This window comes from Denticeps clupeoides, chromosome 16, assembly GCF_900700375.1.
Source record: "Denticeps clupeoides chromosome 16, fDenClu1.1, whole genome shotgun sequence".
Classification (NCBI taxonomy): domain Eukaryota; kingdom Metazoa; phylum Chordata; class Actinopteri; order Clupeiformes; family Denticipitidae; genus Denticeps; species Denticeps clupeoides.
Genome location: NC_041722.1, coordinates 16,954,864 through 16,982,109, shown reverse-complemented (window position 1 = coordinate 16,982,109; position 27,246 = coordinate 16,954,864). Strand labels below are relative to the sequence as shown.

Below are 27,246 nucleotides of genomic sequence, written 5' to 3'. Positions count from 1 at the left end.
ACTCTCTTCCTCCATCAACAGCAAATTGGATAATGTGAAGCCACACCACTCGGCTTCATAGAAATGACTGTGAAATTACCCGTAATTATCGCCAAAGTAGCCGCTCTCGGTGTTTTTCGCTAAAGTAATGATCCTGCTAAATGAGTAATGAAACATTGCATCGAGGAGTCTGTGCCAGAAATAAGGGTTAAATAGCAATTTTTCCCCCACTGGTAAAAGTCATCTAATGCAATCCCAACAGGCAAAAACATTGATCACAAGAACATCACAAGCAATAGATATGTAACATGCAAGTATGTAGCTTCCTTAATGCAACACATTTCTCTAGCAGAACCTAAACCAACCACTGAACATTACAACCAACAGCAAATCTGACTATGTCAGGATATAAAATGTATTATGTGGCATTTTGAGTATTTCAGTAAAAATCAGGTTGATTGTGTGTTTTTTTGGTAAAGTTGAACAAAGGAGCAGGAAGGTGGGGTCCATTCCTTACAGCATTTTTAATTTGCCTTTCTAATAATTCATCCCTGGGTGCTATTAATGAACCTCCTAAGCACTAAATGTTAATTATAAATGCAGGGCTCATATGCATTTGAACTAAGTATGAGAACAGCAGAGACCCGAAAATATATATTTAATATGATTGAATAAGATGGAATGGGGGTGGGACACTAATTTTGTGTGCTGGTCCACTGATTGCACTCTGATATTGAGCTGAACTTAATTAGACCCTCTGCCCTGATGATGATGGTGTGTAAATGCGTCCCTATAACCCCTTCCCTGACTTCTTCCTATTCAAAACCATGTTGTCCACCCTCTGGACAGTCCAGTTCTCCCAGGTGGCCAGATTTATCTTACTGTTGCTCATTCTGTCCACCAGGCCGATCCGTTCGATTGAGGAACACAGCCTTTACTTAACCAATAATAATCTGTCCACATGAGACAAATGACATTTTTGACTATTTTATACCTACATACAATCATACACACTGTATACATGTGCATATAAATATTTTCCCGGAATCAGGAATTTTGTGGGCAGAAAACAATAAGTGACAGAACTAACAAAGGATTTGGGCAACTTATTGCTTTTTCTTTCCCTACCTGTATCTGCAGTTCCTCCAGGCTCTGGCTGGTGTCTTCCTGCAGATGCAGGCCCGAGACGACGGTGTCTTGGCCAAGTCTGGTGTGCTGCAGCTCAACATCCCTCAGCTGGACGGCCTGGGAGGATGAACGAATGCATACACATTCAGGGTCAAAAACAGCTCTTTTCTACAGTAATAACAGCCTCCGCCAGAACAGCAGACAGACCCATGAGACAGAGAAAACACATAAAGATGGATTGCCCCCCCCCCCAGCAAGAGGAATTTAAAACAGAAATAAACATACCAAATAGCCACTTTAACACTTAACCGCAAGAAAAACAGTGGCCCCAGATTACGCTGCCACCTTCTGAAGTACCACTAGACCCTCTTAAAACCGCGAACACACACACAGTCACCCCTCAAGAGCTGAGATCGGCCTTAATCACGATTCATGCCGCGGTCGACCCCTTCCTCTGCCGTCTCGATGCTCTTGACTTGAGAACAACATGACCCATGTGGCCTTAATGAGTTTCAGTCAAGCGCCCACCAAGACAGCGCAGGCACTTTTATGAACTGACAAGCTCCTACGGTGACGAGAGTAGCACATAAAAAAAAAAAGTGTGAAAATATACTGCGCTGGGCAGGACGGCAGGGCCCGGCATTAATCAACCTGTCGGCACTTTGGAGAGTAATCTCATCCAAAACACCAGAGGTGAACTCAACACTGCTTTTCCTTTTATGGCAAAAAGCACTGTGTGCTGACTGAGTGGTGGGTACCATTCGGGCGTAAGTGACATTTTGGGCAAAACTGAGCCATACATATGAAATTAAAGGCATTGATCAGGTCCTTTCCCCAAAAAGATCCTGCAGAATTGGCAAAATGTCATGCCCATATGGTTCTCACACATCGTGTGGATCTTGCGCATTCTTTCCTTAACGTAGGCTCAACTTGGCATTTAACCATCACCCTTGGTGAGCAGTGGGCAGCATGACAGGCGCCCGGGGAGCAGTGTGTGGGGACGGTGCTCAGTGGCACCTCCGTGGAACCTTGGCGGTTCGGGGATTCGAACCGGTAAACTTCTGATTATGGGTCACATTTTAGCCATGAACTTGAAACCAGAGACGCCATTCAATGTCGTTTTCTGAAAACTACAGCCAATCTTGCAGTTGCACAGAATCCATTTGGAGGTCTATATATCTGTGTATGAGAATAAAGAAGATATAAAGGGGCATAAATTATTCTATACTGTTTTTTTTATTTACTACATCATGAAATTGGGGTCAGCTACAGACATTTAGTTTAGTTCTAGGATTACTTGTTTACAGGAACCCCGGTCTTCTCCAGTTTAGACTCGAGCTGAGTGGCCACCTAAAATGGCCACCTGAGCAATAGAAGAAGATGTCCTTGTTTGATGAATCGTGGAGGAGAGGCGCAGTCGAATACACCGTTCTACTGATCAACACTGTACAGCAGTTAAATATAAAGAAATATTCAATTCATTTTTTAGCATGTGCTGCCTCTGAGAAAGATTCAATGACAATTAATGATATGGAATTTGATGTAAAATCTTCAGAGAAGGTCAGGCCATGAAGGGAAGAAGGAATCTTTTTTTTGTTTTGTCCTTTGTATGATGACATCAGTGTGACCATGAGTGGCCAGATTTTGTAAAATGCAGATCACACGGCTCCTTTCAAGACAAGAGGATCAGGGTCAGCAGATCTGGCCCATCGGAGCTGAGGAGCGCCTGTCTTCTGCTCTTGGGCTCATGGTCACCGTGCGTGAACTTCAGTCACGGCAGGCTGGCGCCTTTGTATGCAGTTGCGGTAGAAGCATAGAGCAGTCAAGCCTCCGTCCCCAGGGAATGAAAGGGCAGCACGAGCGCAGCTGGAGGTTCTGGATTGAGTCGTGACACACGGGGCTCAGGCCTTGGCTTGGTGATTGTTGGGGTTTGCTTTGGGGTCCTAAGGTTTTGTGTATGTTGTGATGTCTTTGTGTGTGGACATGAATAATTTTGTGCATGTCAGGGCTGTGCCTGTGTGTATATGTGTCTGTCAGACAAAAGTCTGTAAAGTCAATGTGCGGTTAGTAGTGTCTCTATCAGTGTGTGTGTGTGTGATCCTACTTCTTGGCAGCAATTTACTAGTGGCTGATGTTAAAGGCCAGAAAGAGTGAACAGTTCTATTTGTGTGTGTGCATATGTGTGTGTGTGTTTGTGAGTATTTTGATGAAGCATATATGAGTGTGTGCGGAAAAACTGTATGGTGGCAGTGCTGACCTCTCTGCCCTCCTCCAGCAGGTCTAGCATGTCACCGACCTCTGTCCTGAGGTCACCATTCAGCACTGCAACTTGTTCTCCTAACACACACACACACACACACACACACACAAAGAGGTGAGACACACAGGGAGCTGAGATGGTGGAGGATGTTTCCACAGCTGATACATAATGCACCTCATGCATTAGCAGTTTGGACAGAGTGACTGTGTCCAGCAGAATTAAAATAATCTGAATTGGTAAAAAAAAATGTTGCACCAGGGCAAAATTACAGTAAAGCAGATGGTTTACACACCCCCACACATCTGAATTTATATCTTTGTGAAAGCTAGATATGATTTTAGAACATTTTACAAACATTGCTGTACAGCTACGGTTTCTGTAAAATGTGTGTTTGCTCATTGTGGCCTGTAAAATATCCTGTCTTGGTGGGGATAGCAAACACACAAGCACAGACACACACTCACACTTAGACACTGATTTATAATTTTAATATCTCTAATTTCCACAGTGGCACTTGCTTTCCAAATGTCATTTTCCAATTTATGTCAAACCGTGTGACCATTTTTCTTAATAGTGCTTATGACAGCCTTGGTGGCGAGACAGATATGCAATTCAGATGGAGTGTTTTGCAGACTTGGGAGCAGATGCCGCGTGCTGTTTGTGTGTTTATCTTTATCAAGAGATGCAGTAATATTTTCGGAGTGGGAGGCTGAAAGTGTGTGGCGAATGTCATGGGAAAAGGGTTTTGGAGGCTGGAAAAAAAATGGCTGCAGGGTTGAAAATAATAGTTCGGCTATAAATCTAATAATTATACTGGTCGTAATAAGAGTTATGGTGGCGGTAATGCTAATCTATTAAAATTTGCATTAACATTAAAGGGTGAAAGTGGATGATGGGATGGCTCTGTAACAATTACGAGGATATTTATGTTAATTAAAGTAGGGCATCCCCCCATTTCTATCGCACTCATGGCAATTAGGACTCTTGATAGAACCAGCACTGGTGTTTTTTGCAACGCCCTGTGGGAGGCGCTGTGCAGCGCATGTCTGGCTTGGCTGGAAGCTCGGCTGCTCACCCACTCTTGCTCTCCTTCCTCCATTTGATTACAGTTGCATTTGGTAAAAATTGTGACATTTACCGTCGAAATTTGAAAGTAAGGACCATACATGCAAAAAAATTTTGTAGTCACCGAAAACAATCCCTAATCAGAGCCAAATCCACAGTTGATCAGCAACCACCAATGGCTGTAAGTCTTGGGCAAGGGAAGTCGAGCTGCATCTGATCAAGTAGCCAATGAGATGACAGGGAGTCTGTTTAAACACAAACCTGTGATGTGCATGTGAAAATCCATGACCCATATTTGTATATTTTATATAGGATCATCATTTCCTGTGTCACTTCCCACACCTTTTTACATGACTGAATGTTTATTTGTGTAATGTGATGACATCTACAATGATATGAAGAGAGTGGAAAGTTGAATTCATTGCTTTTCCGATGCCATTTTTATACTCTGTTATATGGAAAATAATATAAAGAGGATACTTAGATAGGACAAAAAAATTATTTAAAAACTACACACTGGACTGCACTATGGTTTTTGACGTAATTTAGCATATTGTCAATTAATTTGATTGTCTTGTAATTGGCGGCATCCTCTGAACAATTTCTAATCCATGTAAGAATATGAAGGGCTCGGTTTGTTGTGGAGCCACAAAATTGTCATCAACACAACGTTGTGATAATGGTCATTAGCATGTGAAATGAGAAGTGAGGTGATTGTTCATGTGGCCCTTGCCCCGTGCTTGTGCCAAGGTGATTCTCCAACTCGAGACGTGTTAGAACACGTCTCTGCCAGGCGCTTGGTGCTCCTCACACCTGAACCTTTCTCACAGCCACCGGGGCTATCGACTGACATCAAATGGTGGTCCGCCACTCTGTGTTCCCCCCGTCGGAAAAAAAAAAAAACGGGCTAAAAATAACAGGAACAAGTTGTCGGAAATGAAATTTCAATTCATCCAGTCCCTTTATACACTGGGGCGGGAGCTCGCCGAGGAGAGCAAGGGATCAATAGTGTTTAGACAGCAGAGCAGATTTTCTAAGCGCTGGATCAATAGGAAAAAGGGAGGAAAAAATACCCCGGCTTTTCTTTGGGTGCTGTAGTAAATACGAACAAATCAGTGGCCTTAGGCTAAATGGATTGACCAGCTGTTTCCGACTCTTGCGCTGTAAATAAAGATCTATTCGGAGGGCTCTGACGGAGACCCCCGGGGGGGGGGGGGGGGGGGGGGCGGACGAGAGAGGTGTGGGGAGAGACCGCCACCGAGCTCTGGGCTGCCGGCGCAGACGCACACCTGCACAGAGACAGGGCCATCGAGCGTGGCCGACGGAGTGTGTGCCACACATAGGAACGTCCCCAGAGAACGACTGCACATCGGGACTCAACCGAAGCTGAAAAGCTGGAAATATTACTTTGTACATCTTTGGATGTTTTAATTGGCATTTTATTGGCAAATTATTCACCTATGACTAATACAGAGTTTTTGTCATTTTCAGAGGACAGCAAGAAGACACTGGTGACTGTAGGCTAGTGGTCAACAAACAAAAGTCTGATAATCCCTTATTCAGATCCTGGGGTACTCAATAAAGTCCCTAGAAATTGGGCTAATATAGAAAATCTTTCGAAATGTTTGTATTCACTTTTTTTCTGAGTCTCTCATGCCGTGGTCACCTGCAATCAAATCAAAATACGAATTACTGTTCCGGGGACAACCAGAACTGGACTACCAGTGAGTTAAGGTAATACTTTATTAGTCCCACAAGTAGAGCATTTGCCATGTGTGTATGTTAACAAAAGGAAATTCTCATAAACATATTGCTGCTGATATGTTTGAATTGCGTAATTAAAACATTTCGCTTTTGGCTTATGTCACTTCACAGCAACCAGAAAAATGACCCTATGGGAAAACTATTTCTCTGGGGACTTCTCCAGGTGGCTAGTTCCTATAATAACTCGGTAGAAAACCACATATTCATATTTGGGTCATCTGTGTTTGGGTCATTTAAAATGTAATTTAAACATATTACTCAATAAAGTAGGTCAGGTAGTAGGTCGGGCATCATTTTGACTTTATTAATATGATTATATTGAAATTCCACTGCTGTGTTTGTGCGTGTCTGAGGCCCTACAAAGAGCTGCACTTCTAAATAAAGTCGGTCACTTACATTCTCCACCTCCTGCTGCTATGTGACGAATAGGCTGCATTTGTCTGCAACTTGTTCATTAATATTTTCACGCAAGACAAAAGTAATGAGTAATGAGGCCACTTCACTTTCAGTAATTGCAATTGCATTATTTAATTTTGGCAAAAGGCAATTAGTCACATTAATCGGTTAGCGCCAAAAGTCGTTACCTTCAACACTGCGATTAGTGAATAAATACAGACATCCTCACTAGTCAAGCTGTTCCTGCTTGGCAGAACTCGACATTTATTAAGGTTTAAGTGAAATGATTGACATTAGAGATGCTGAAATGTACATGAACCCAATAAATTCGGACTTTCATATAAAAAAAATAACATTGCTAACAACATAATAAAAGGCAGACAGCAAATGTGGACGCTGAGAATGAGGTAGTGCAATTTTAAAATGGGAGTCAAAACAATAACACCAGTCTGACGATTGGAAAATAACAGTGAGAAATGTCACCCACTCCGCTCTCCATGAGCTAACACGGCTTGCCACCGTGGAGGCGTTTCGAAAAAAATTAAAATACACACAGCTGACACATGGCCAGTGATGGGCATGGACACAGTGACCCGCCTCGGCCAGAAGGATCTCCGTCAGCCCCGACACCCGTCTATTACGTGCAGTAAAGTGTTTTATAATTGTGCCACTCCGGTGGGAAGACTGCACTCTCGACAAGCTGATCCTGAATTGCAGGGCAAAAGAAGAGATAACGCTCATCGCCGACTCTGATTGGAGTTTCCCGGACTTGTGCAGACATCAACGTCGCGCATCCAGGCGGACAGCGGTGTGTGTGTGTGTGTTTTTTCACTCCCAGAAAAGGTCATACGAGACTCTCTCCAGGCGTCCCAGCAACATTACTGTAACGACACTATTAGTCACGCCTCAATCTCAGTCTCTCTGAAGATTTCCAGAGGGTGAAAGGATGGCAATGCAGTCACGGTAATATCCTCCTGGATCATTTGAAAAGATGCATCCTGCTACAAAAAAAAAAACCGACCCGGAGTAAACAAACTATTAACACCAAAGTGGGTGACACAAGCGACTATTAAATATTCAAAGGGTTTCCGGTTCAATCCGGCGACTCCCATCAGCTTCCTGTTCAGTAACAGAGCTGTCTTTATCAATGTAAAGGATGGTGTGAGGCCATCACAGCACCGGTTTCTTTTCCCCCTAGGCGTCCTGCGACAAACAACGGAGAAAGACGTCGGCTTATTACGCTCATTTCAGACTGCGGCAGACAGGCCTGATCTCTTTCTCTTGCAGCGCTGGGTCGGTCTTCATCAGTGACATGTCACGCAGCATCTGGACCACGCAAGGGGAGGAGGGGTTTACCCGTCAACTCTGAAGACATTCCTCAAAGTTCTTCCATGGAAAACAAACCAAAAACAGGAACATCAAAGACAAAATCTGAAATTATTACTATTTTTACACTGTGCTGTGTGAATAGGCTGTTATATACATGTCATAACTAGGGAAGGGACAAAACTAAAAATCTGTACGTTAACTCATCTTTCAGTGGAACATTGTCAATGTGCGGTGTCCAGTGTCAATGTTTATTTTACACTAAGAACTTAGATCTTTTTATCAGAAAAGACAGGGACTGCAGGGCCTTTTCACCAGAAAGCAGTTATTTTAACACTTTTTCTCTGTTGCCCTAAAAATACAATTAAATTCAGCTTTTTAAATGTTGTATTTGCAAATGTATATGCATTTTTTGTTTTCTATTGGTTTAAAAAAAAACAAACATTAAAAACACATCAAACTTAAAAAAAAAAGATTTTACATATTGACAATCTCAGCAGATCCCAGCCCTACTTAATTAACGAATAGTTTTAAAGAAAAGTATTTTATGCATCTGGAAAATCCAGATGCTTCTATTTACAAGTCAGGCCAGACAGGGTCAAGCCGGGCTCGGTCATTAGCTTAATTAGCTAAATGTGGCTGTGGATTTTGTTTTTAATTTCGATGTGTTTCATATTGGCTTGTGGTCTGGAAACCTGTTTGTTCTTTGACTGCCCGGACTGTGTTTGCAGTGGTGAAGGTGGTAGTAGCCTAGTATGAACCAGAAGACCCAGGTTCGAACCCCACTTACTACCATTGAGTCCCTGAGCAAGACCCTTAACCCTGAGTGTCTCCAGGGGGACTGTCCCTGCAACTACTGATTGTAAGTCGCTCTGGATAAGGGTATCTGGTAAATGCTGTAAATGTAAATGTAATGTATATGGTAAAGGCCTTGGTCCCAATAATATGCTTAAACATACAAGTCTGTTATGTGTTCAATTACCCTCAACAATTTAACATCTACGATAAAGCCAGACCTCAAGGTACATGCAATTTTTACAAAATGATGGTTTCTATACCAACAAAATGTAGATGCCACTCATAAAACCAGTTTTTTTTTCTGGCCTAGAATCAGTTCTTGGTTCTGGCTCTAGGGGGCACTGGCAAGCAGCAGAGTGATCAGGAGCGGCCGCGACAGGCAGCATGGTTGGGAGGGGTGTCTTGAATAATATATCCATATATCAGCGTGCAGCGCCAGGCTCTGATTCACGGGCGGAGCACTCAGCCAAACCGCCGTGGTATTAGCTTTAATAATGCAGGCCGGGTTAGCCACACGCTCTTTGGGACAAATACAGTTAATTAATTCTGCTGACTTTCCCACCCCAAAAGCAGCACGTCAATTCAACAAGGCGTTTTGCCTCATTCTTCAGGTTGAGGACAGTTAGGGGCAGACAATCAACGACAATGATCGTTTTATTTCTATGCGACTGTCCTCATTAAAAACATTCATTGCGCAGAATCTTTTACTTATTAGCGCAAACTTTGTTTCGAAAGGTTAAAGAGTTCAGCCGTGGAATCAGGAGGAGGGAAAAAATGCGAAAAGCTGCCGGAGTTTTGCAAACAACACAGCAAGCGCTAATGTCTGAGCGGCGGCGCTAAACACCCAGACCAGTAGGGCTAACAAACTCCGCCATTAACCTAATGGCCTTCGTGCCCACGCACAACAAACAATTACGAGCTCATTACCAGCGTTTCCTGTGAGGCTTCACATTGGTGCATGCACCGCCGCCACAAGCACTAATCACTCAGGCCATGACAATCCTCCTGAGGAGCAGGAAAAGAGGTGCATTAACGATGGGAGGAAGAGAACAGCAACTTTGGGGACAGATGCTCTCCGCTTTTGCTTTCTCTCGCTGCAGAAATATAAATTTGAGGGGGAAATGTGACCTAATTAAGACAAAGTAAATCTGGAGAGAGGGGTGCAGTGGCAGGTACAGCACAACGCACTGGCAGCAGCTAGAAGAAAAAGGAAAAGAAGACTTCCTCCACCATTAATTTTGCCCTGTTTCCATTCATTTTTTATTTCTTGTCTATCAGGGCTCACGTCATAAATATTGTCTTATTATTGTAATCATCATCCCTGACCCCCCTTCCCCCCATATTGCGGGGGGGAAAAAATTCTGAGACTTCTGAGGCAATTACCGAAGTGACAGGTGAAATGGGAGCACACGGCTGAAGAAATGAACCGTTGCCATGGAGACAGGAGAATCAGATTGCATGTGCTTGTGGTCATGTGACTGAGCCAACACTGTCTGGAGTTGCACGGAGAGCCTCTCCCTCGACCGAAGGATACTTAACCTCAATGGCTGTCAGCAATCGCCGGACCATCCAGCTGAATTTATTTGCTATTTCTGTCCTAAGGTCAGGTGGCTACGTGTGTGTGTTTGAAGATAATGCAAACTCACTCAAACACACACACACATGCACGTTTTGTCCCTAAAAGGAAGTGCACCAAGAACAGGGCTGACGGGGCTGTCCTTGCTGCAGATTTATAAAGCTGGGTGGGGGGGGTGGCGGTGGAATACATCAAGTATGAAGCACCGGCAACTATCTTCAGATGCATGCGCGCATTTCCAAACACACCAATCTTCCTAAATAAGGTGCAGACACTGGTAACACACACTCCGTCTCGCTGCAGGCGGGGGGAAAAAATGCAAAAGAATTGGTGACTTGCAACATCCCATGTGTGCAACTTCCATATTTTACATTTCTGCAACTGAAATGATTGCTGATTGCAAGGATTTAATCTGAAATGGCGATAAAAGAAGCATAGACCGTTTATATTTACAGCTTTAATATTTATTTAACATTCTTAAAGACAATTTATTCTTCTGGTACCAAAAAAAAAAAAATGGAAATAAACAAATAGAAAAATTACTTAACTGGACACAACCCCACAACCCAATGGTCAATGTTTTCCAACTGTTTAAAAAAAACCCCAATAAAACCAGTCTAATCAAACCACTTGATGGCGTCGATTTGCACAAATGTGCAGAACATATAAATATATAAACAACATATATATAAACAGTGATGCAATTACGGATCTAATCAGAGTTTTCTGCATGCAAGTACCACCTGCCTATCTCCTACCAATTTGCATCATAACACAGCGTGCAATATTAATTTCCGAGTTTACTGCTTATTGGAAGTGCAAAGTATGAAAAGCCATTAAGGCTGCAAATGGAAAAGCAGTTTGCTGTCACATGGACTCGGCTCTATTAAAGAGAAAAATCTTGTTAACCATTTGGAATTAGAGTCATTTGGCAAACGGCATTCTGCTGCAGTCCACTAAAATAAGTAATTATGCCTCCCTTCTCCCTCTCATTTGAGCGGGCGAGGAAAGCAGGAGGAGCCGGGGGGGCGTCAGGGGTGAGTAAGTGGATGCGGAGGCAATTAAAGTTGGTAGCTATCTGTTTGGCTAATGCACGCTCACACATCTGCGCTTTCTGACACGCACACACGCACTGACACAAATCTACAAGAAGGATAGTCAACCCTTCTCTGAACTCTGACTGCCGATTCGGTGCGGTGTCAGTCGTGTCCCGGCGCTCCTTTATTCAACACAACAGCTTGTGTACTGATTACCACAAAAATCAAAGGAAATTATTTACCAGTTACTGCAGTTTAACACTTGTACATGCTGTTGTCTGGGAGAAGACGGTGCCCGCCTCGTGAATACCGAACGCTGATCTCGGATCAGTCAGCGCCAGAACAGGAGTGACTGGTCTCTTACGGTTTCCTTTACGGTTACTCGCGGTGCCATATCCACGCCGAACGACCGGATTTCATCCAAAACTGACCCCACACCCCCCACACGTCCCACCAGCTCCAGCCTCATCCACTCACCCCCCCACCGGCACAGTGAGCGGATTTATGGCCGTTCTGCCTCCGAGGTCTGCTGGGTGTTTTATGGACGGACCTGCTGGACCTATTAAAGCGCCCCAGCGCGCTCCCAACCGACCGCGGGTATCGATCGGAGCACAGCAGGCAGGAGTAAGTTAGAGGCGCGGACGCTCGGAGAGGGGGGACGCTGCGTGTGCAGGGACCGGGACAGGGAGAACCAGGGAAGAAGAGGAATGAATCTGCCCGTGCTTAATGCTGGATCTGTTTTGCTTTGAGAGCGAGATAAATGACTATGACTGTGTGTGTGTGTGTGTGTGTGTGTGTGTGTGCAAGTGCGCGTTGTGTAGTTATGACCATGCTCCATACTGAGCAGGCTCCTCCCTGCTCAACACTAATTGCCAGAACACCATGATGAATACCAAACGGCACAAGGCAAAAAGAGAGGAGGTGAGGAGAAATCCTGATCCTACCAAACACGGGGAGAGCTGAAAGCAATGATCATCAGAGTACGGAAACTTCCCACCTTCTCCGCCAGCTGGGAGGGATGGCAGGAGCTGAAGTGATACATGCTGACACGTCCACACATTAACATTCAGAATTGGACTCGCCTGCATGGTGACACTGATCGACACGCCGCAATGGCTGAAGAAAGCAGAGAGTGCGTGGTGTCAGAAATGTCCTTGTCAGGGTGGACCTACTGGTCACAGACACACACACACACACACACACACACACGAATACCATTAAGACATTTCCGGGAGAATTAATTGAAGGACAGATTAAAAATAAATTAAGAAAAATGTGTTGTAGAATGCCTACATGCACTTCATAAATCATCCCAGCAGAGACAGCAGCCGGTGCTCCGTAATTAACTGCGCACTATTTATTTTATCCTGACGCTGGAAATTAGAATTCAGACACACTGTTATATTAGAGCTGCCTGTCATGCGGAACTGCTGCAGGATCCGCCGAATATTTTAAAAGAATACAAAAGGGAGAAGTGGGGGGGTGGGGGTGGGGTGGGGAGGACAAAAACCGCAGCTGAATAGGGAAGAGGAAGATTTCTGTAAACAAACAGAAAAGGAATAAAAAAAATAACCTGATCTCAGCATGAGGCAGGAATGACATCATGGGGAGGAGGAGGGGGCAATCATGTCTGATGAAGTGTGTGGGCATGTGAACCAAATACAAAAGATATAAGGATATAAGGAGATGAACACAATCAGAAAAAGGAGTAAGGACAGAGTACATTTTCCCAATTTAGTTATTAAGAGAAGTAAGATTGCAATTCTCACAAATGATTCTTCAATCAATTTGTCCATTGTGTAGATAATTTTTATTGGATCTATGTTATAGATGATTGAGATCATATAAAACTCTACACCACACCATGGTTTATCATAAAGTACCATACCACTACTACCATGAAGTGGTACAATTTTGTGAGTCCTTTAGAATGGTTAGGATTTCGATGTAGATATGAAATAAATAACACATAATAAACACATCCTCAGACTAGATAAAGAGAACCCAAATAAATAAATGAGACTAAAATTCTTACTTGATTATTTATTATTGCTCTAATATTTAATATTATATTTCTGTGAGTGTCAAAAGAATGTGAGGCTCTAGGATTAGTAAATTATATGAAGGTGAATTTGGAAATTAGGGATTTTTTTATCAAAGGGATAATAATCAGGTGAGTGTTTTATTAAAAGAACCAAAATCTATCAACGTCTGATCTTCAAACACATCTTTTGTGGAAGTGTTTCATGGCAAAAATGAGACATCCAAGGCTCTCAGAAATGAGTGTTGAGGCTCATCAGGCTGGAAAAGGTTACAACACCGCCGACTACCACTATTCTATAGTCAGACAGATTGTGTACAAAACGGAACCCTCACCAGGAGTGGCTGTCCAACAAAATCACTCCAAGAGTGGGCAGGATCACGAAGACAAGACCAGAAAGCTATGAGAAGAAAATCCTGAGAATGGAAAAGGTCAGAACAGAACTTTCAGTTTAAAAGAGAAGCAGTATGCTTGAGTGAAAACCCCATCTCATCTGAGAAACATGTATCATGGTTTGGGTCAGGGCAGTTTGGCACCACTAAAGGAAAACAGATTTTTCAAGTGAATTTTCCCATGAATCTTGTAATTGAATTGAATAAAGTTGATCACGTAGCAAGGAAGCAACTTAAAGAACACAAGTCATTCACTGAGTTTTGGAAGGGCCATGACCGTAATCCAATAGAAGGCAACCCACTAACATCCCAGAATTGAAGTGAGGGTCTTGCAGAGGAAAGGGCAAAGAACCACCAGACACAATGATCACACGGTATTGTTGGATTTGTTTCCACATTTGTTGAATTGGTTGTTCTTTATCTACTTTGAGGATGTGCATGTTAGGTCAGAATTATGTAGATATCAGGAAAAATCATCAGCACATTGTATTTGATGAACAGCTGTATACCAGCTAGACAGCTCATGGGTTAATTATCTACTTATTCTAACAGATAGAACAGCACAGAACTATACGTGAATGGTGTTTAAGATGGCGTTTAGGAATCTCTTCTCTTGTAGACTATCACTGCACGTTTGAGGTCACATGATTCAATGCCTGAGGTCATCGATCACAGGGTTCCAGAATCACTGGTGTTAAAGATTCAGACGGTTACATATTATAGCCCAAAATGATGTATAACAGTGTTCTTGCTGATCCTTTTCAGAAAAAAAAGCCCTTGCCATCTGTCTCCAGATGGAAAGCTATAAATTCAGCCTGAATAGTCTAACATATCTCTTAGATACTCCATATTATCTCAGCTCAGTATACCGGGCGGTATACTGCCTCCCCGTGGGCACCTGGCCCGGATGGGCATGGTGCCATACAGGTGGGCACTGAGCTCATGAGTAGTCTTCTTCTTTTCTTTTACTTGCTCCTTCATGCACACATGCCCTTTGGAGCAATCATGTATACAGTAGTGTCTTTGTAAATAGCATTCTTTATGTTATATTGAACCTGGCTGGGTCACAGCAAGCTGAAGAATTCAAGTCTGGTGACAGACAGGCTGTGAACATTGCGACCTCAGCAGTTGAAGGGGTCACACAAAACAGGGAATCGTCTTGCCACCTGATTGTGCCGCCGCTGCTTGAATGAGATAATGTACATCAATAAATTAATAACAAACCAAACAGATAGTGCAAAGTAAATATAAGAAATAACAATTATAGAGCTATAAATACAGTGAAATGCACACCTGATATGTCTTTTTAGCTGAAAGGTACTACAGACTATAAAATATTAAAAGCCAGTCAGTTATATTAGTACTTCTATTTTTTCTTAAGAAGCCATTTTGAAACTGCAGGCTATTGTTTGCTATTTTTAAAAATGAGGGTGAGCCCAAAGGGTAACAGTGGTAGAATCCATGGTGGGTGACAGACGCCCAATGGTCAGTCTCACCCCTTCATTGCAGGGTGGAGTATTAAAGCCATCTGTTGAGCAAGACTGAGGCCGCAGTATGCCACTGAACGCACTCCCCTACCTGGTGATGGTGCCGTGCCGAGGGTGGAGGGCTTGCTAATGTGTCACCAAAGTCTGCATGCAGGAGCACAAGGCCACGCAACCATGCTGGGATTGGAATGAGCAGCGTGGGGAACAGGGTTCAAGCAGCGAAACATCAGGAAAACGCTGAAGGTTTAACTCTGGCCTCCTGCTAATTGAAAGCATGGCACCTTAACTGAGCGGCTGCCTGAGCACTGTGGCATCGTACCTGATATGTGGGATACGCGGTTCACAGAGAACGTGCCGGCAGACATACATTGCGTCTAAATTCAGAAATGGCTACATACAGAAAATTAGTTCTTAAAAACAAATCTAAAACGGAAAAGCCAGGGGTGCGACCACTGAAATCGCACCCCTTTCTCAAGTGTCAGTTGCAGCGTAAAAAACAATGAACAAAGCACAATGGCCGAGCTCATTCCTCTCAGTCGACAACAGAATCACAAACACAAAAGTGATGAACTCCACGGGTATAAAGGGGGCAGTGGTGGACTAGCGGGTAAGGAAGCAGACTAACCGAACAGGTGCCACTGAGGTCCCGTCGATCAAGGTACCGTCCCCACACACTGCTCCCCGGGCGCCTGTCATGGCTGCCCGTTACTCACTAAGGGTGATGTTAAATGCAGAGGACACATTTCGCTGTGTCACCGTGTGCTTGTATCACAATGACGAAAGCCCTAGAACAGTTTGCAGTGTTGTCACATGCTTTCAGCAATAACTGTCTAATCTGTGTAAGGTTTTCTGGATCTGGATTTTCTATTATGACCGAATGGCTCTGCTAATGGAAGAACAAAAACACACGCTCGGACGGAGGAAGGAAGACACCCCACTTCAAAAACTGAGGTGCACGGAGCGTGAGTGTGACCCAGCCGCATGAAAGAGCTATTATTCTCAGAGTAAAACACTCGCATGCTGTTTTTCTTCTTCTAGCATATTTGGTTTTATGCAGGAAGAGAGAGAGAGAGAGAGAGAGAGAGAGAGAGAGAGAGACGCTTGATCAAAAGCCAAATGCATCTTCCACATGGAGGGATGGACATGGACAGAGACTGACCCCTGAAAAGTTCACCCGGTACCCGCTTAAAGGCCTTCCTCCATTTACTGTGTGAGTGTGTGTGTGTCCATAAAAAGACCCATGGAGAACATGCACATATTTATACATGTGCAGATGCACCCACACACACACACACACACACACAGAGGACAAAATATATCTAAGGAAGGCATGACACGTCTGAGCGGCGTCCGCATTGAAATCGCAGCATCCTCTCCCTCATTCCTCCTCTCCGGCGGTGCATTAAACCCATCCTCAGAAGACCAGGATCTCAAAGCGCACCCCACGCCTGAAATAATCAATGACAAAAACAGACACACTGGACCAAAGGCTTTTATGCTCACATTTACTTAAAAAAAGAAAAGAAAAAGAAAGAAAGGATGGGATTTTTTTTCCCCCTGCATTTTTTATCATTTCTTTTTCAAGATCCTCACAGAGGGAGTCTCAGCATCCTGCTAAGAGAGCAGAAAATGCATGTAAGACCCACGGTTCGCTCGTTTTGTGGGATTTTCTGTGCTTTTCCACAGTTTAAGACAATAAATAGATAAATAAAACCCTCTTTCGATTTCAGGCCACCATCCACCTCCTTTGTGCGAATTCATGTGATTCTTTAGAAGACCGTCCCGCAGTTGGTCTGCTGCTCAGGCGGTGGCAGCGGGTGGGAGATGGGGCTGTGCGATTGAAATGCTAACACTTGATGTGCCATTAGCGGCAGTGGCGAGGGGAAGGGAAAAACAAGGCGGACATCAAAGCCTGTCATCACTCGGACGCCGAGGAACACTAGAACAAAGGTGCGGGCTCCACCTACGCTTTTAGCATCTACAAACTAGAAAGTGTGCACTCACAGTCAAACGTTGTGGGGACACAATGCACGTGTCTGTGGGGACATTTTGCAGGTCCATACAACTAACAAAATATGATGAATTGTTAAAACCAGTTAAAAAGATCTTAGTTCATAAAGTCAATAGCGTTACTGTTTAATGGTGTTCCCAGCAGCCCTTTCAGTCCACAGTGAAAACCACAGGGTCCATTTTCACCACTACTGTACAGTAGAGATATGCTTATTATTTTATATTATGCTTATTACATTCAACATACTGTATTATGCTCGACATTGTAATGTGTGGCCTGGGGATGTGCGAATGCACTGTGGCATGGGGGAAAGTGTGTGTGCGCGTGTGTGGAGTCACGGAACAGGAGTTGGAGAAACGCAAATGGGCTTGGATGGGTACAATGCGGCGCTATTCGAATGAACATCAAACTTCCGCCATGCGCTCACATGTTCTTCACCACACTGCTGTATGGATGTGGGAAGGGAGAGTGCCTTAAAAATGTGATTCCTGTTAGTCGGAGTTAGTCTGGGAGAGATCCAACTCCATCAGTGGGAAACCGGGAAACACACGAAGTAACAAGATTTTTGTGCTGCCTTTTTTTTAAACTGGAGTGGGAGCATGCATGAAAAAGCAGAGGTACACCCACCTCAAACACACAGACGAAAGCAAACAATGTTACAAAGGAAGAGGGGCTGGGGGATCAGCCAAGTGACAACTGCCTTCCTACAAACCCCTCGAGCCCCGCAGCAGATAAATCCCCCACGTAGTTCCCATCTACACCATTAGGTGTCTCTCTTCCACTGTGCATGGGCCCGAGCGTCTCCGACTCCTCTCACCCCTCCCCTCTCTGCCTGGCCACTCCCCTCTCATGCGCTCCCCCACAACCCCACATAATATATACACCATCATTTGGAAATGGCAGCTTTTGAAAATTCACCTTGATTATCAGACATTAAAAGTGACTTCTCCAGCGCAGAGTGTCTGGCAGGAGCGGGGAGGGGGCTGTGGCTGCAGACGGCAGAACAATGCGACCCTGCTCTGCATTAACGGCTCGCCGGGCTTCGGAGGGGGGGGGCCTGCCTCTTTGTTCTCTCCCACATCCAATTATTTTTAACGTGTGCCTCTTTTCACAACAACAAGAGAGAATTTAATTTTAATGCACTCTGAAAAACGGGGGAAAAACACACACACATATACACACACACACACAAACTGCATCTATTCTTTGGCTGAAATGAGGGATGAGTGCAGAGGGTTAAGAATTATGGCGAGGGGAGAGAATGCATCTCTCTAACGGAGCATAGCACAATCGAGTGACAACAGGAGATGGGGGGGGGGTGGGGGGGGTGGGGGGGTGGTGAAACGAAGGCAAGAAAGAAAAACCTTGCAAAATGCAAAACACACACACACACTGAAAAACAGCAGTCATTACATTGCTATATTTGGTGTGCGGTGAATCAACAGCAGTGAATGCACGGACAGACGGGGAGGGGAAAAAAAAAATACATATACACACACACAATTATAAGAAAACAGACAATAAAAATAGCAGGGATTCCTGATAAAAACGGTTTGAAAAATAAGGCGGCCCGCCGCCGTGTTGGAAGGTATGTGGCCAAATATTTTTCTAATTGGACGAGCACTTCATCTTGCTGTCAGAACGGCAGTAAAAACGCACGCTACTCCCCGAAGGAGAGCAGCTACAGCGGCACTGGCCTTTTATTAGTGCAGAGCTGAGCCTCTGATATATGCTCCTGCCGCAACCTTTCAGCACGCACACACACACACACACACACACACACACACACACAGATACAAGCACAATCATGCATGCAGATATAGAGCCGTACATGCTAGATATGAAAGCAAATACCAGCTAAATGCATCACACATGTAAACAAAAATATGCTCATAACAGACTCATACACTAAAACATATAAATACATACAAGGCATCGACAAGGCATCGACACACACCTGAAAAGGGTACACACGTGAAACAGCATCTGCACAACAATACAAGCAGCGCATAGGTCTTTCCATCCACCAATTTACACACTTTCTTGCAAATTCACTGTATCATACATACACAACACACACACACACACACACACACACACAACACCTTCACCCAGAGCATTGGAGTTTCTGTGGCCGTTTTTTTGCTTCATCACAACCAAGGCAGCGTCCACAGAGGGGATTTTCAGTGAATTTTTTCAGTGGAAAAACCCTTCCTTCCCAGAAGTGCAAAATACACACACATAGTGAATTAAATTCCAGGGCTAGGGCAGGCGGGTAAAATGCTTATGTGTGCGTGTGTGTGTGTCGACACTGCGGCACAACAGCAGTGGGACGGAGAAATTAAAGGGCGGCGTCCAGCCACTATATTGTCCTTGCTGTGAACTCCTCTCAATCAAACGCTTTATTAGCAATCATTCGCCACTCGTCCGGCCCTGACACTTCCAGCAAGCGAGGGGGACAGAGACGCCTCCGACTGCTATGGATCTGAAGCCATGTTGTTCAGAATATCAGGAACGGCTGTTAGAGTGACTGTCATAAAACAATGAAATACAACAGACAGGTGTACCAACATAGAAAGGCACAGAGGGAAACTTCATGGGATCAGAGTGGGACAGAGGTTGACAGAAGGTTCAGTAGATGGGAGTGAAGAGGAACAAGGTGCTTATGAGGGTAAAAAAAAAAAAAAAAAAAAAAGTGAAGTGATTGTCACATGTGATACACAGCAGCACAGCACACGGTGCACACAGTGAAATTTGTCCTCTGCATTTATCCCATCACCCTGAGTGAGCAGTGGGAGGCCATGACAGGCGCCCGGGGAGCAGTGTGTGGGGACGGTGCTTTGCTCAGTGGCACCTCAGTGGCACCTTGGTGGATCAGGATTTGAACCGGATACCTTCTGTTTACAGGAGGTTTACGTTTACATTTTAGAACGTGGGTCACCAGTCCTGGTCTTTGCTAGTTACCACCCATGATCTTGAGAAACATCTAAACTGGGCAGGGCTGGAGACCAGCCTTACTGCTACCAGCCAGACTAGCATTACTGCTAGTACTGAATAGTTAAATAGTAAACATGCATCGGAGCATTTGTAGTATATAAACAATGTGACAAAGAACGGTTTTAAAGAGCAAAATTAAAAATTATATATACATTTTTTTTTACTATGTTTGTGATGTTATGTTAGTACATAAGTACATATAGGGTGGTAGTAGCCTAGTGGGTAATACACTAGCCTATGAACCAGAAGACCCAGGTTCAAATCCCACTTATTGTGTCCCTGAACAGGACACTTAACCCTAAGTTGCTCCAGGGGGGACTGTCCCTGTAACTACTGATTGTAAGTCGCTCTGGATAAGGGTGTCTGATAAATACTGTAAATGTAAATGTACATTAAAAAAGAATGTTTATCTGGTCTGGGCAATTTGTGAATTATGGAGCAGGTATAGAGGGTGTAGAGTAACTCCTGGGAGCAGGAGGCATAAAATACAGGCTGAAGGTACCTGCTGTCTGACAGAGTCGTGCCGAGATGTCAGTCTGGCCACCCTCTCCTGCACCTCTCGCATTTCCTCTTCAAACTGAAGAGAAAGACAGGCAATAAGGGAAAAAGGAAGAGGAGGTACGGATGAGCAGACACACACACATGTCGGATGAACAGTGATCCTTGGCTGCACTTTCCAGTGTAGCGGTGGTAAGAATTAGAAGAACAAAAGGAGGACGGCTGCAGATGCGGGTGTGTAGATGGTGAAGGATCTGTCTCATCCACAAACCTCTTCCTGTCAGTTTAGTTTAATAAAGCTTTACTGAAAATCATATTCATACACATATATTGTTGAACGGATATTGTTGAAATAAATGCCTTGGATGAATTTAATTACATGCCCTTCTATTTGTCTGATTATACAGCTGCATGATTAATTGCATACCATTTATGATCTTGACTGACATCCCATGTCAATCCAAATCAAAACAAGTGTGCCATAGTGCCATGGAAGAAGAACACCCAGGACTGCCCTTGCTCCTCATTGGAACACTCATGTCCTGATATCAGCTGAGGTCCTAAAACTGTTCACTGGATTCAGTCCCTTCCACAGCACTTCAGTCTATTACTCACAACCTCCTCTCCTTCATCACATCCATCATTAATAAATCCATATAATCTGGTCTTCTCCCAACAGCCTTCAGAAGGGCTAGAATCATTCCAATTCTCAAGAAACCCAGCTTCAGTCCCTCAGATATTTATAACTACAGACCTGTCTCTCACCTACCTTTTCTCTTTAAAATTCTACAACGTACCATGAACAATCAGCTTTCTCACTATCTTACCCAGAACAATGTCTGTGAAGATTCTCAGTCATCCTGGTGAATTTGTCTGAAAGTTGAGTGATGGCAACTGGACTTTCTTTCCTTAAGGTAGAGACGTTTCATTCTGCATCCACAGAACTTTGTCACACAGAACTCTGTGAAATACCCAGAACAACCTTCAGGACCCAAATCAGTCTGGTTTCAAAACTGCTCACTCCACAGAGACTGTTCTTCTGGCTGTCATAGTTTCTAATCTTTCTGAACCTTTTAGCAGCATTCGACACAGTCAACCACAGAACCCTCCTGACCATCCTTAGGAGCTTTGGAACTAGTGACTGCATGAAAGTGGATAGCTACCTATCTAAATGTTATGGGGAGAAATCAGCAGGCATGAATTGCAGTTAGGATGAGTTTCATATGATGAGCTACCCGATCTTTTGCCCGACCGCTTTTTCTCCTCGCAAGATCTCTACTGGTGTCCCTCAGGGCTCACTCCTTGGCCCTCTCCTGTTCTACCTTTACACCAAATTTCTTGGTGAAGTCATATCCCCTTATGGAATATCCTATCACTGCTATGCAAATGACAGCCAACTCTTCTTCTTTTCTGCCATCAGATGTACATGTGTCCATCAAAATCTTCCTGGATGGCAGCTCGTCATCTGAAACTCATCCAAACTGCTATTCATGACTGCTGATTCCTCCCCATAACAAGACCTTAAAATATCCCAGGACAATTCCCAAATATCTCCTTCTGTCACTGCACGCAACCTCAAGGTAACACAGACAATTTCCTCTCCTACTCATCTCACATTGCCAATCTCTGCTGCTTGTGTCGATTCCTTCTCTAGAACATTAGAAGGATTTGTCCATTTTTAATGACACAGACTACTCAAATACATTTCCAAACTAAACTACTGTAACTCACCTTTGGCTTGTTTGCATCTAAGCACTACTCAACCTCTCCAGCTGATTCAGAACACTGCAGCATGACTTATTTTCAACCTTCTCAACTTCTCCCATAACTCCACTGGCTTCCTGTAGCTGCACACATCAGATTAAAAATCCTGATGCTAGCCTACAAAGCCAAGGAAGGGTCAGCAACCACCTACTATCTCTCATCACTCTACAGTCTGCACCTTGATCTCCCTGATCCTGCTCAACTGGTTCCACCATCTCTCACAATACTAAGAAAGCATTCGTCACTTGGCTTCTAGGTGGTGGAATGAACTTCAAGTAGATTTTCGAACAGCTCGGTCACTAAAGATCTTCAAACGCAAGCTAAAAACCTTCCTTTTTACATTAACAAAATACATTTAAACAGATAGGGTTCTTAGTTATTACACTAAAGGTGAACCAAATGAGGAATTTCAAGAATTTTAAAGCACTTACGTAAGATGTTCTGCAAAACAGAAAACTCAAACAATGGAAAAGTTTGACAGAACAGACTGGGACTTGACACATAAGGACAAGTTAAAAAAAACAGTGAATATATCTAAATCTGAAACATATATTGCAGTCTGAAGAACCAAATGAGGGATGATATAAATAATAGAAATCTTAAAGCACTTATTCTAGATATGTAAATGTGTGTTACACTTTCTCTGATTGTTGTATATGAATAAAGTTGAATGGTCCATATTAAAGAAAAGCTAATTGGGCAAATTACACACTTCCTTATATTTAGAGAAGCATAAAACAAGTATCCTCTCAGGTTTCTGGGTTAATTGAACTCGGATGAGCAGCAAATGTATGGTATAGACATAAAAAATTATAGAAAACTGCAGGCAATGACAAAAAGTTCACCAGCACACAATTACGATAATATAATTGTATAATATTAACTGTTAACCAATTTGAACTTTTGTTACCTGACCGTGTTTATCTTACAGAGCAGAACTAAACATTGACCACTGTCAAACTCCTTCCATATTAACATCATTATAATTGATCAATTTAATGACGATAATATAATGACATGGCTTAAACAAACAAACAAACAAACAAACAAACAAACAAATAAATAAATAAATACTCAATTTATAATCACTGTAATCAACTTCTCATCACAGTATGCAAAGGTCAAAGTTCAACAACATTTAACATTTACTGATGTGTGCAGAAGCTGTATATGGCAAGAAATTAATACTTATACTTAAATGGAGTGTGTTTCTCTTTACTTTATAATGGCGGACAAGCTATAAAAATACTCTCTTATCCCTGTACTTTATAATGGCAAAGGCTGACTTTAACCTGGTGGCACTCCGATCTTGCAGCTGAATCATCTTTAGGAGATGGTCCTGGTGCTTGCTGGACTTGAACCCTGAAGCCTTCTTCACATCACTTGAACCTCTCTCCTAGTGTTTTTAAGAAGTTTTTTTCAATCTTAATAGTAGTTATATAATTGCCTGAAGCCCTTTTTAGGCAACGCAATGATGACTGCACAGCTCCAACATTCAACAGGTACTGAGCGTTGACTGGCTGATACAAATGCCATTCTCATGATTCCTGATACACTGCTATTATTAAACATACTGGCAAGGTTTTACACATAATATTAAGATGGAACTAAAAATGTAATCCTGAATCTTTCAGTAATTAACAATAAGTATTACACCATTTCCTCCATTAACTGTAATGGATTACAATATACAACCTGTTGATACGGTCACTGTCTAAAATCTACCAGTCATATACGGTGTTACTGAATACGCATTAAATAAAAATTACAGTGCTCAGTTTAAATGTTTTCAAAGGCAACAAAGGTGACATAGGTCACATACATACACAATATACTACTACACACAATAAACACAAACAAATAAGAGTGTGTGTTCAGTAGGACACCAGAAGGGAAATCACATTCTTCAGATGTGTGTGGGATTAACGCTCGATGGAGATGTAATGACAGCTTTTTCATTTGGAGTGATACTATATTTCTTTTTCTCCAAGCTCACAATTCAGTGGACAGAAAATGCACAGACATTAGATCCTGCTGGGAGCAGAGGAGCATGGGAAACGACTACCTGAGAGGCTGATGAGGGGGTAGGACAACCGAGGAGAAGCAGGAAGAGGTCCGTCAGTGAGTGGGTCTGAGATTAGACCCGGACAAAAAGCAACAGATCATAGCAGCTGATGGTGCAAAACTCCATCTGAATATAAACCAGAGGAATGCACTGATTGGCTGCCTCTGTCTCCTCTAAACATTTGTTTTTTAGAGAAGAGACAACATTGCAAATAATAAAAGTAGATAAAGCAGGTAAAGAAGAAATACACACTGCAGCTCTCACCCTGCAACTGATCTCAAGTACTGTGTCATGACTCTCCTCCATACTGGCCGTGTCCCACATCTTTGCATTGAGATGCTCCAGCTGAAACACACAGAAATGATTTCTACACACAGAGGCATAAAACATCAGCGCAAACATAGACGAACAAAGATGTACATATAATAACCTATGCATTACCTAATTATGCACCCTATATAATATGGCATAAAAATAGGAAAAAATATCAATATTTAAAATGTAATCACATTAGGTGCCATTCAAATATTGACTGCTCTACATTCCTGTGCAACAATGGCAGACAATGGCAGGTGGGTGGTAGTAGCATTGTGGACAACACACTCACCTCTGAACCAGAAGTTCCAGGTTCAAATCCCACTTACTACCATTGTGTCCCTGAGCAAGACACTTAACCCTAAATTGCTCCAGGGGGGACTCTGGATAAGGGCATCTGAGAAATGCCGTAAATGTAAACAATGAGTACGTAAGTGAGTACGTAATGAGTACATAAGTACACTGTACATGAGTACACTGCTGAGGGCAGTAGTGGCCTAGAAGTTAAGGAACTGCCGCTAAGGTGCCACTGAGCAAAAGTACCATCCCCACACACTGCTCCCCGGGCGCCTGTCATGGCTGCCCACTGCTAACCGAGGGTGATGGCCAAAAGCAGAGGACACATTTATTTGTGTCACCGTGTGCTGTGCTGCAGTGTGTGCTGCATCACAATGATAATCACTTCACTTTCACTAAGATATTAGCAGAGAAAATGGATTGCTAACACTTTAGTGGTTGTCTATTCATTTACAGTTGTGACCAAAAGTTTTGAGATTGATACAAATACTGGTTTTCACAAAGTCTCAGGATGCTTTACTTGTTGGCACGAGACAGGACATCAGAGAAAATGACTTTACCCCGGTCCTCAGTAGGCCAATCCCTGTAATTTTGCAGAATATCAATCTGTCCTTGATGTTTTTCTTAGAGAGAAATAGATTCTTTGCTGCCCGTCTTGACACCAGGCCATCCTCCAGACGTCTTCGTCTCACTGTGCGTGCAGATGGACTCACACCTGCCTGCTGCCATTCCTGAGCAAGCTCTGCACTGGTGGAACTCCGATCCTGCAGCTGAATCATCTTTAGGAGACGTTCCTGGCTCTTGCTGGACTTTCTTGTGCACCCTGAAGCCTTCTTCACAACACTTGAACGTCTCTCCTTGAAGTTTTGAAGGTCCGATAAATGGTTGATTTACGTGCAACCTTAGTAGCAGCAATATTCTTATGCAACATGATGATGACTGTATGTGTTTCCCTGCAGGTAACAATGGTTAACAGAAGAAGAACAATGACACTAAGCATCACCCTCCTTTTAAAGCATCCAGTCTGCTATTCTAACTCAATCAGCATGACAGAATGATCTCCAGCCTTGTGCTCCTCAACACTGTCACTTGTGTTAACAGGAGGATCACTCAAATGATCTCAGCAGGTCCTTTAGTGGCAGGGCTGAAATGCAGTGAAAATGATTTTTTTAAAATTTATTTTAAGTTTATTTTTATGGCAAAGAGGGACATTGCAATTCATCTGATCACTCTTCCTAATATTCTGGAGTATATGCATCTTGCCATAATAAAAACAAAATCCGCAAACTTTGTGAAAACCAGTATTTGTGTCATTCTCAAAACTTTTGGCCACGACTGTAGACATTTGAGTTGAGTTGAGCTTTATTGTCATTTCAGCTACAGACAGTACATAGTGAAACAAAACGTTTCTCCAGAACCTGGTGCTACATGTAACATTTGAAGAATTAATCAAAGCTACATACTGACGTAAAGTGCACTAAACTAGTGAAATGATTACTAAATGTGCAAAGTAGAATAGTGCAAATGCCGCTGTGCAAAATGGAACGGCGTATTAATAGAGAATATTATAGATAGATAATATTACTCAATAATAATATGGAGTTGATACAGGACCAGGCAGCTCACCCGCAAGCCAAAAAATGACTTGGCATCACAGAAACTCGCGTCAGGACAAAAACGGATACAGAAAAATATTCTGATGTTTCCTTTGTTGATACACAACTTTGTCGCTCTGCCCTGTCAAAAGCCATAACTAGACAGGCAGATCAACAGACAGACAGACGACAGGAGTACAGTCTGAATGCGCTGCTGTACCTTAATTCCCCCGAGCGCCTCATTGTCGCCTTCACCCTGTGCTTGATGACCTTTGACCTGTGAAAGCTATGGGAGGGGGAAAGGAGTGTTAGACAACCAGAACATGTTCAGGAATCATGCAGCAGACTCAGCCAGCATTGCACAGAACTGACTTAAATCTCCTTTTTCTTTTCAAACCACATCTTAGCTCAGAGGTGAATGGAACAGCCTGGTGAGAAATGAGCTGACACACCAT

At 43.2% G+C, this 27,246-nt stretch overlaps 1 protein-coding gene across 9 annotated transcripts in view; it reads right to left on the bottom strand.

Moving 5' to 3' along the window:
• The window catches only part of pmfbp1 (polyamine modulated factor 1 binding protein 1), a 143,208-nt gene that overhangs the window by 34,933 nt on the left and 81,029 nt on the right, over positions 1–27,246 (bottom strand). For all 9 annotated transcript variants that reach the window (XR_003742703.1, XR_003742702.1, XM_028955972.1 and 6 more), the window contains 4 exons: positions 27,012–27,077; positions 24,849–24,929; positions 20,760–20,834; positions 1,108–1,224 (listed from right to left, as the gene is read on the bottom strand). Coding sequence is in view for 7 of the 9 variants with exons in the window: in XM_028955972.1 (XP_028811805.1) it covers positions 1,108–1,224; positions 20,760–20,834; positions 24,849–24,929; positions 27,012–27,077 (339 nt within the window). In the remaining 2 variants the exon portion in view is untranslated. The remainder of the gene's footprint in view (positions 1–1,107; positions 1,225–20,759; positions 20,835–24,848; positions 24,930–27,011; positions 27,078–27,246) is intronic.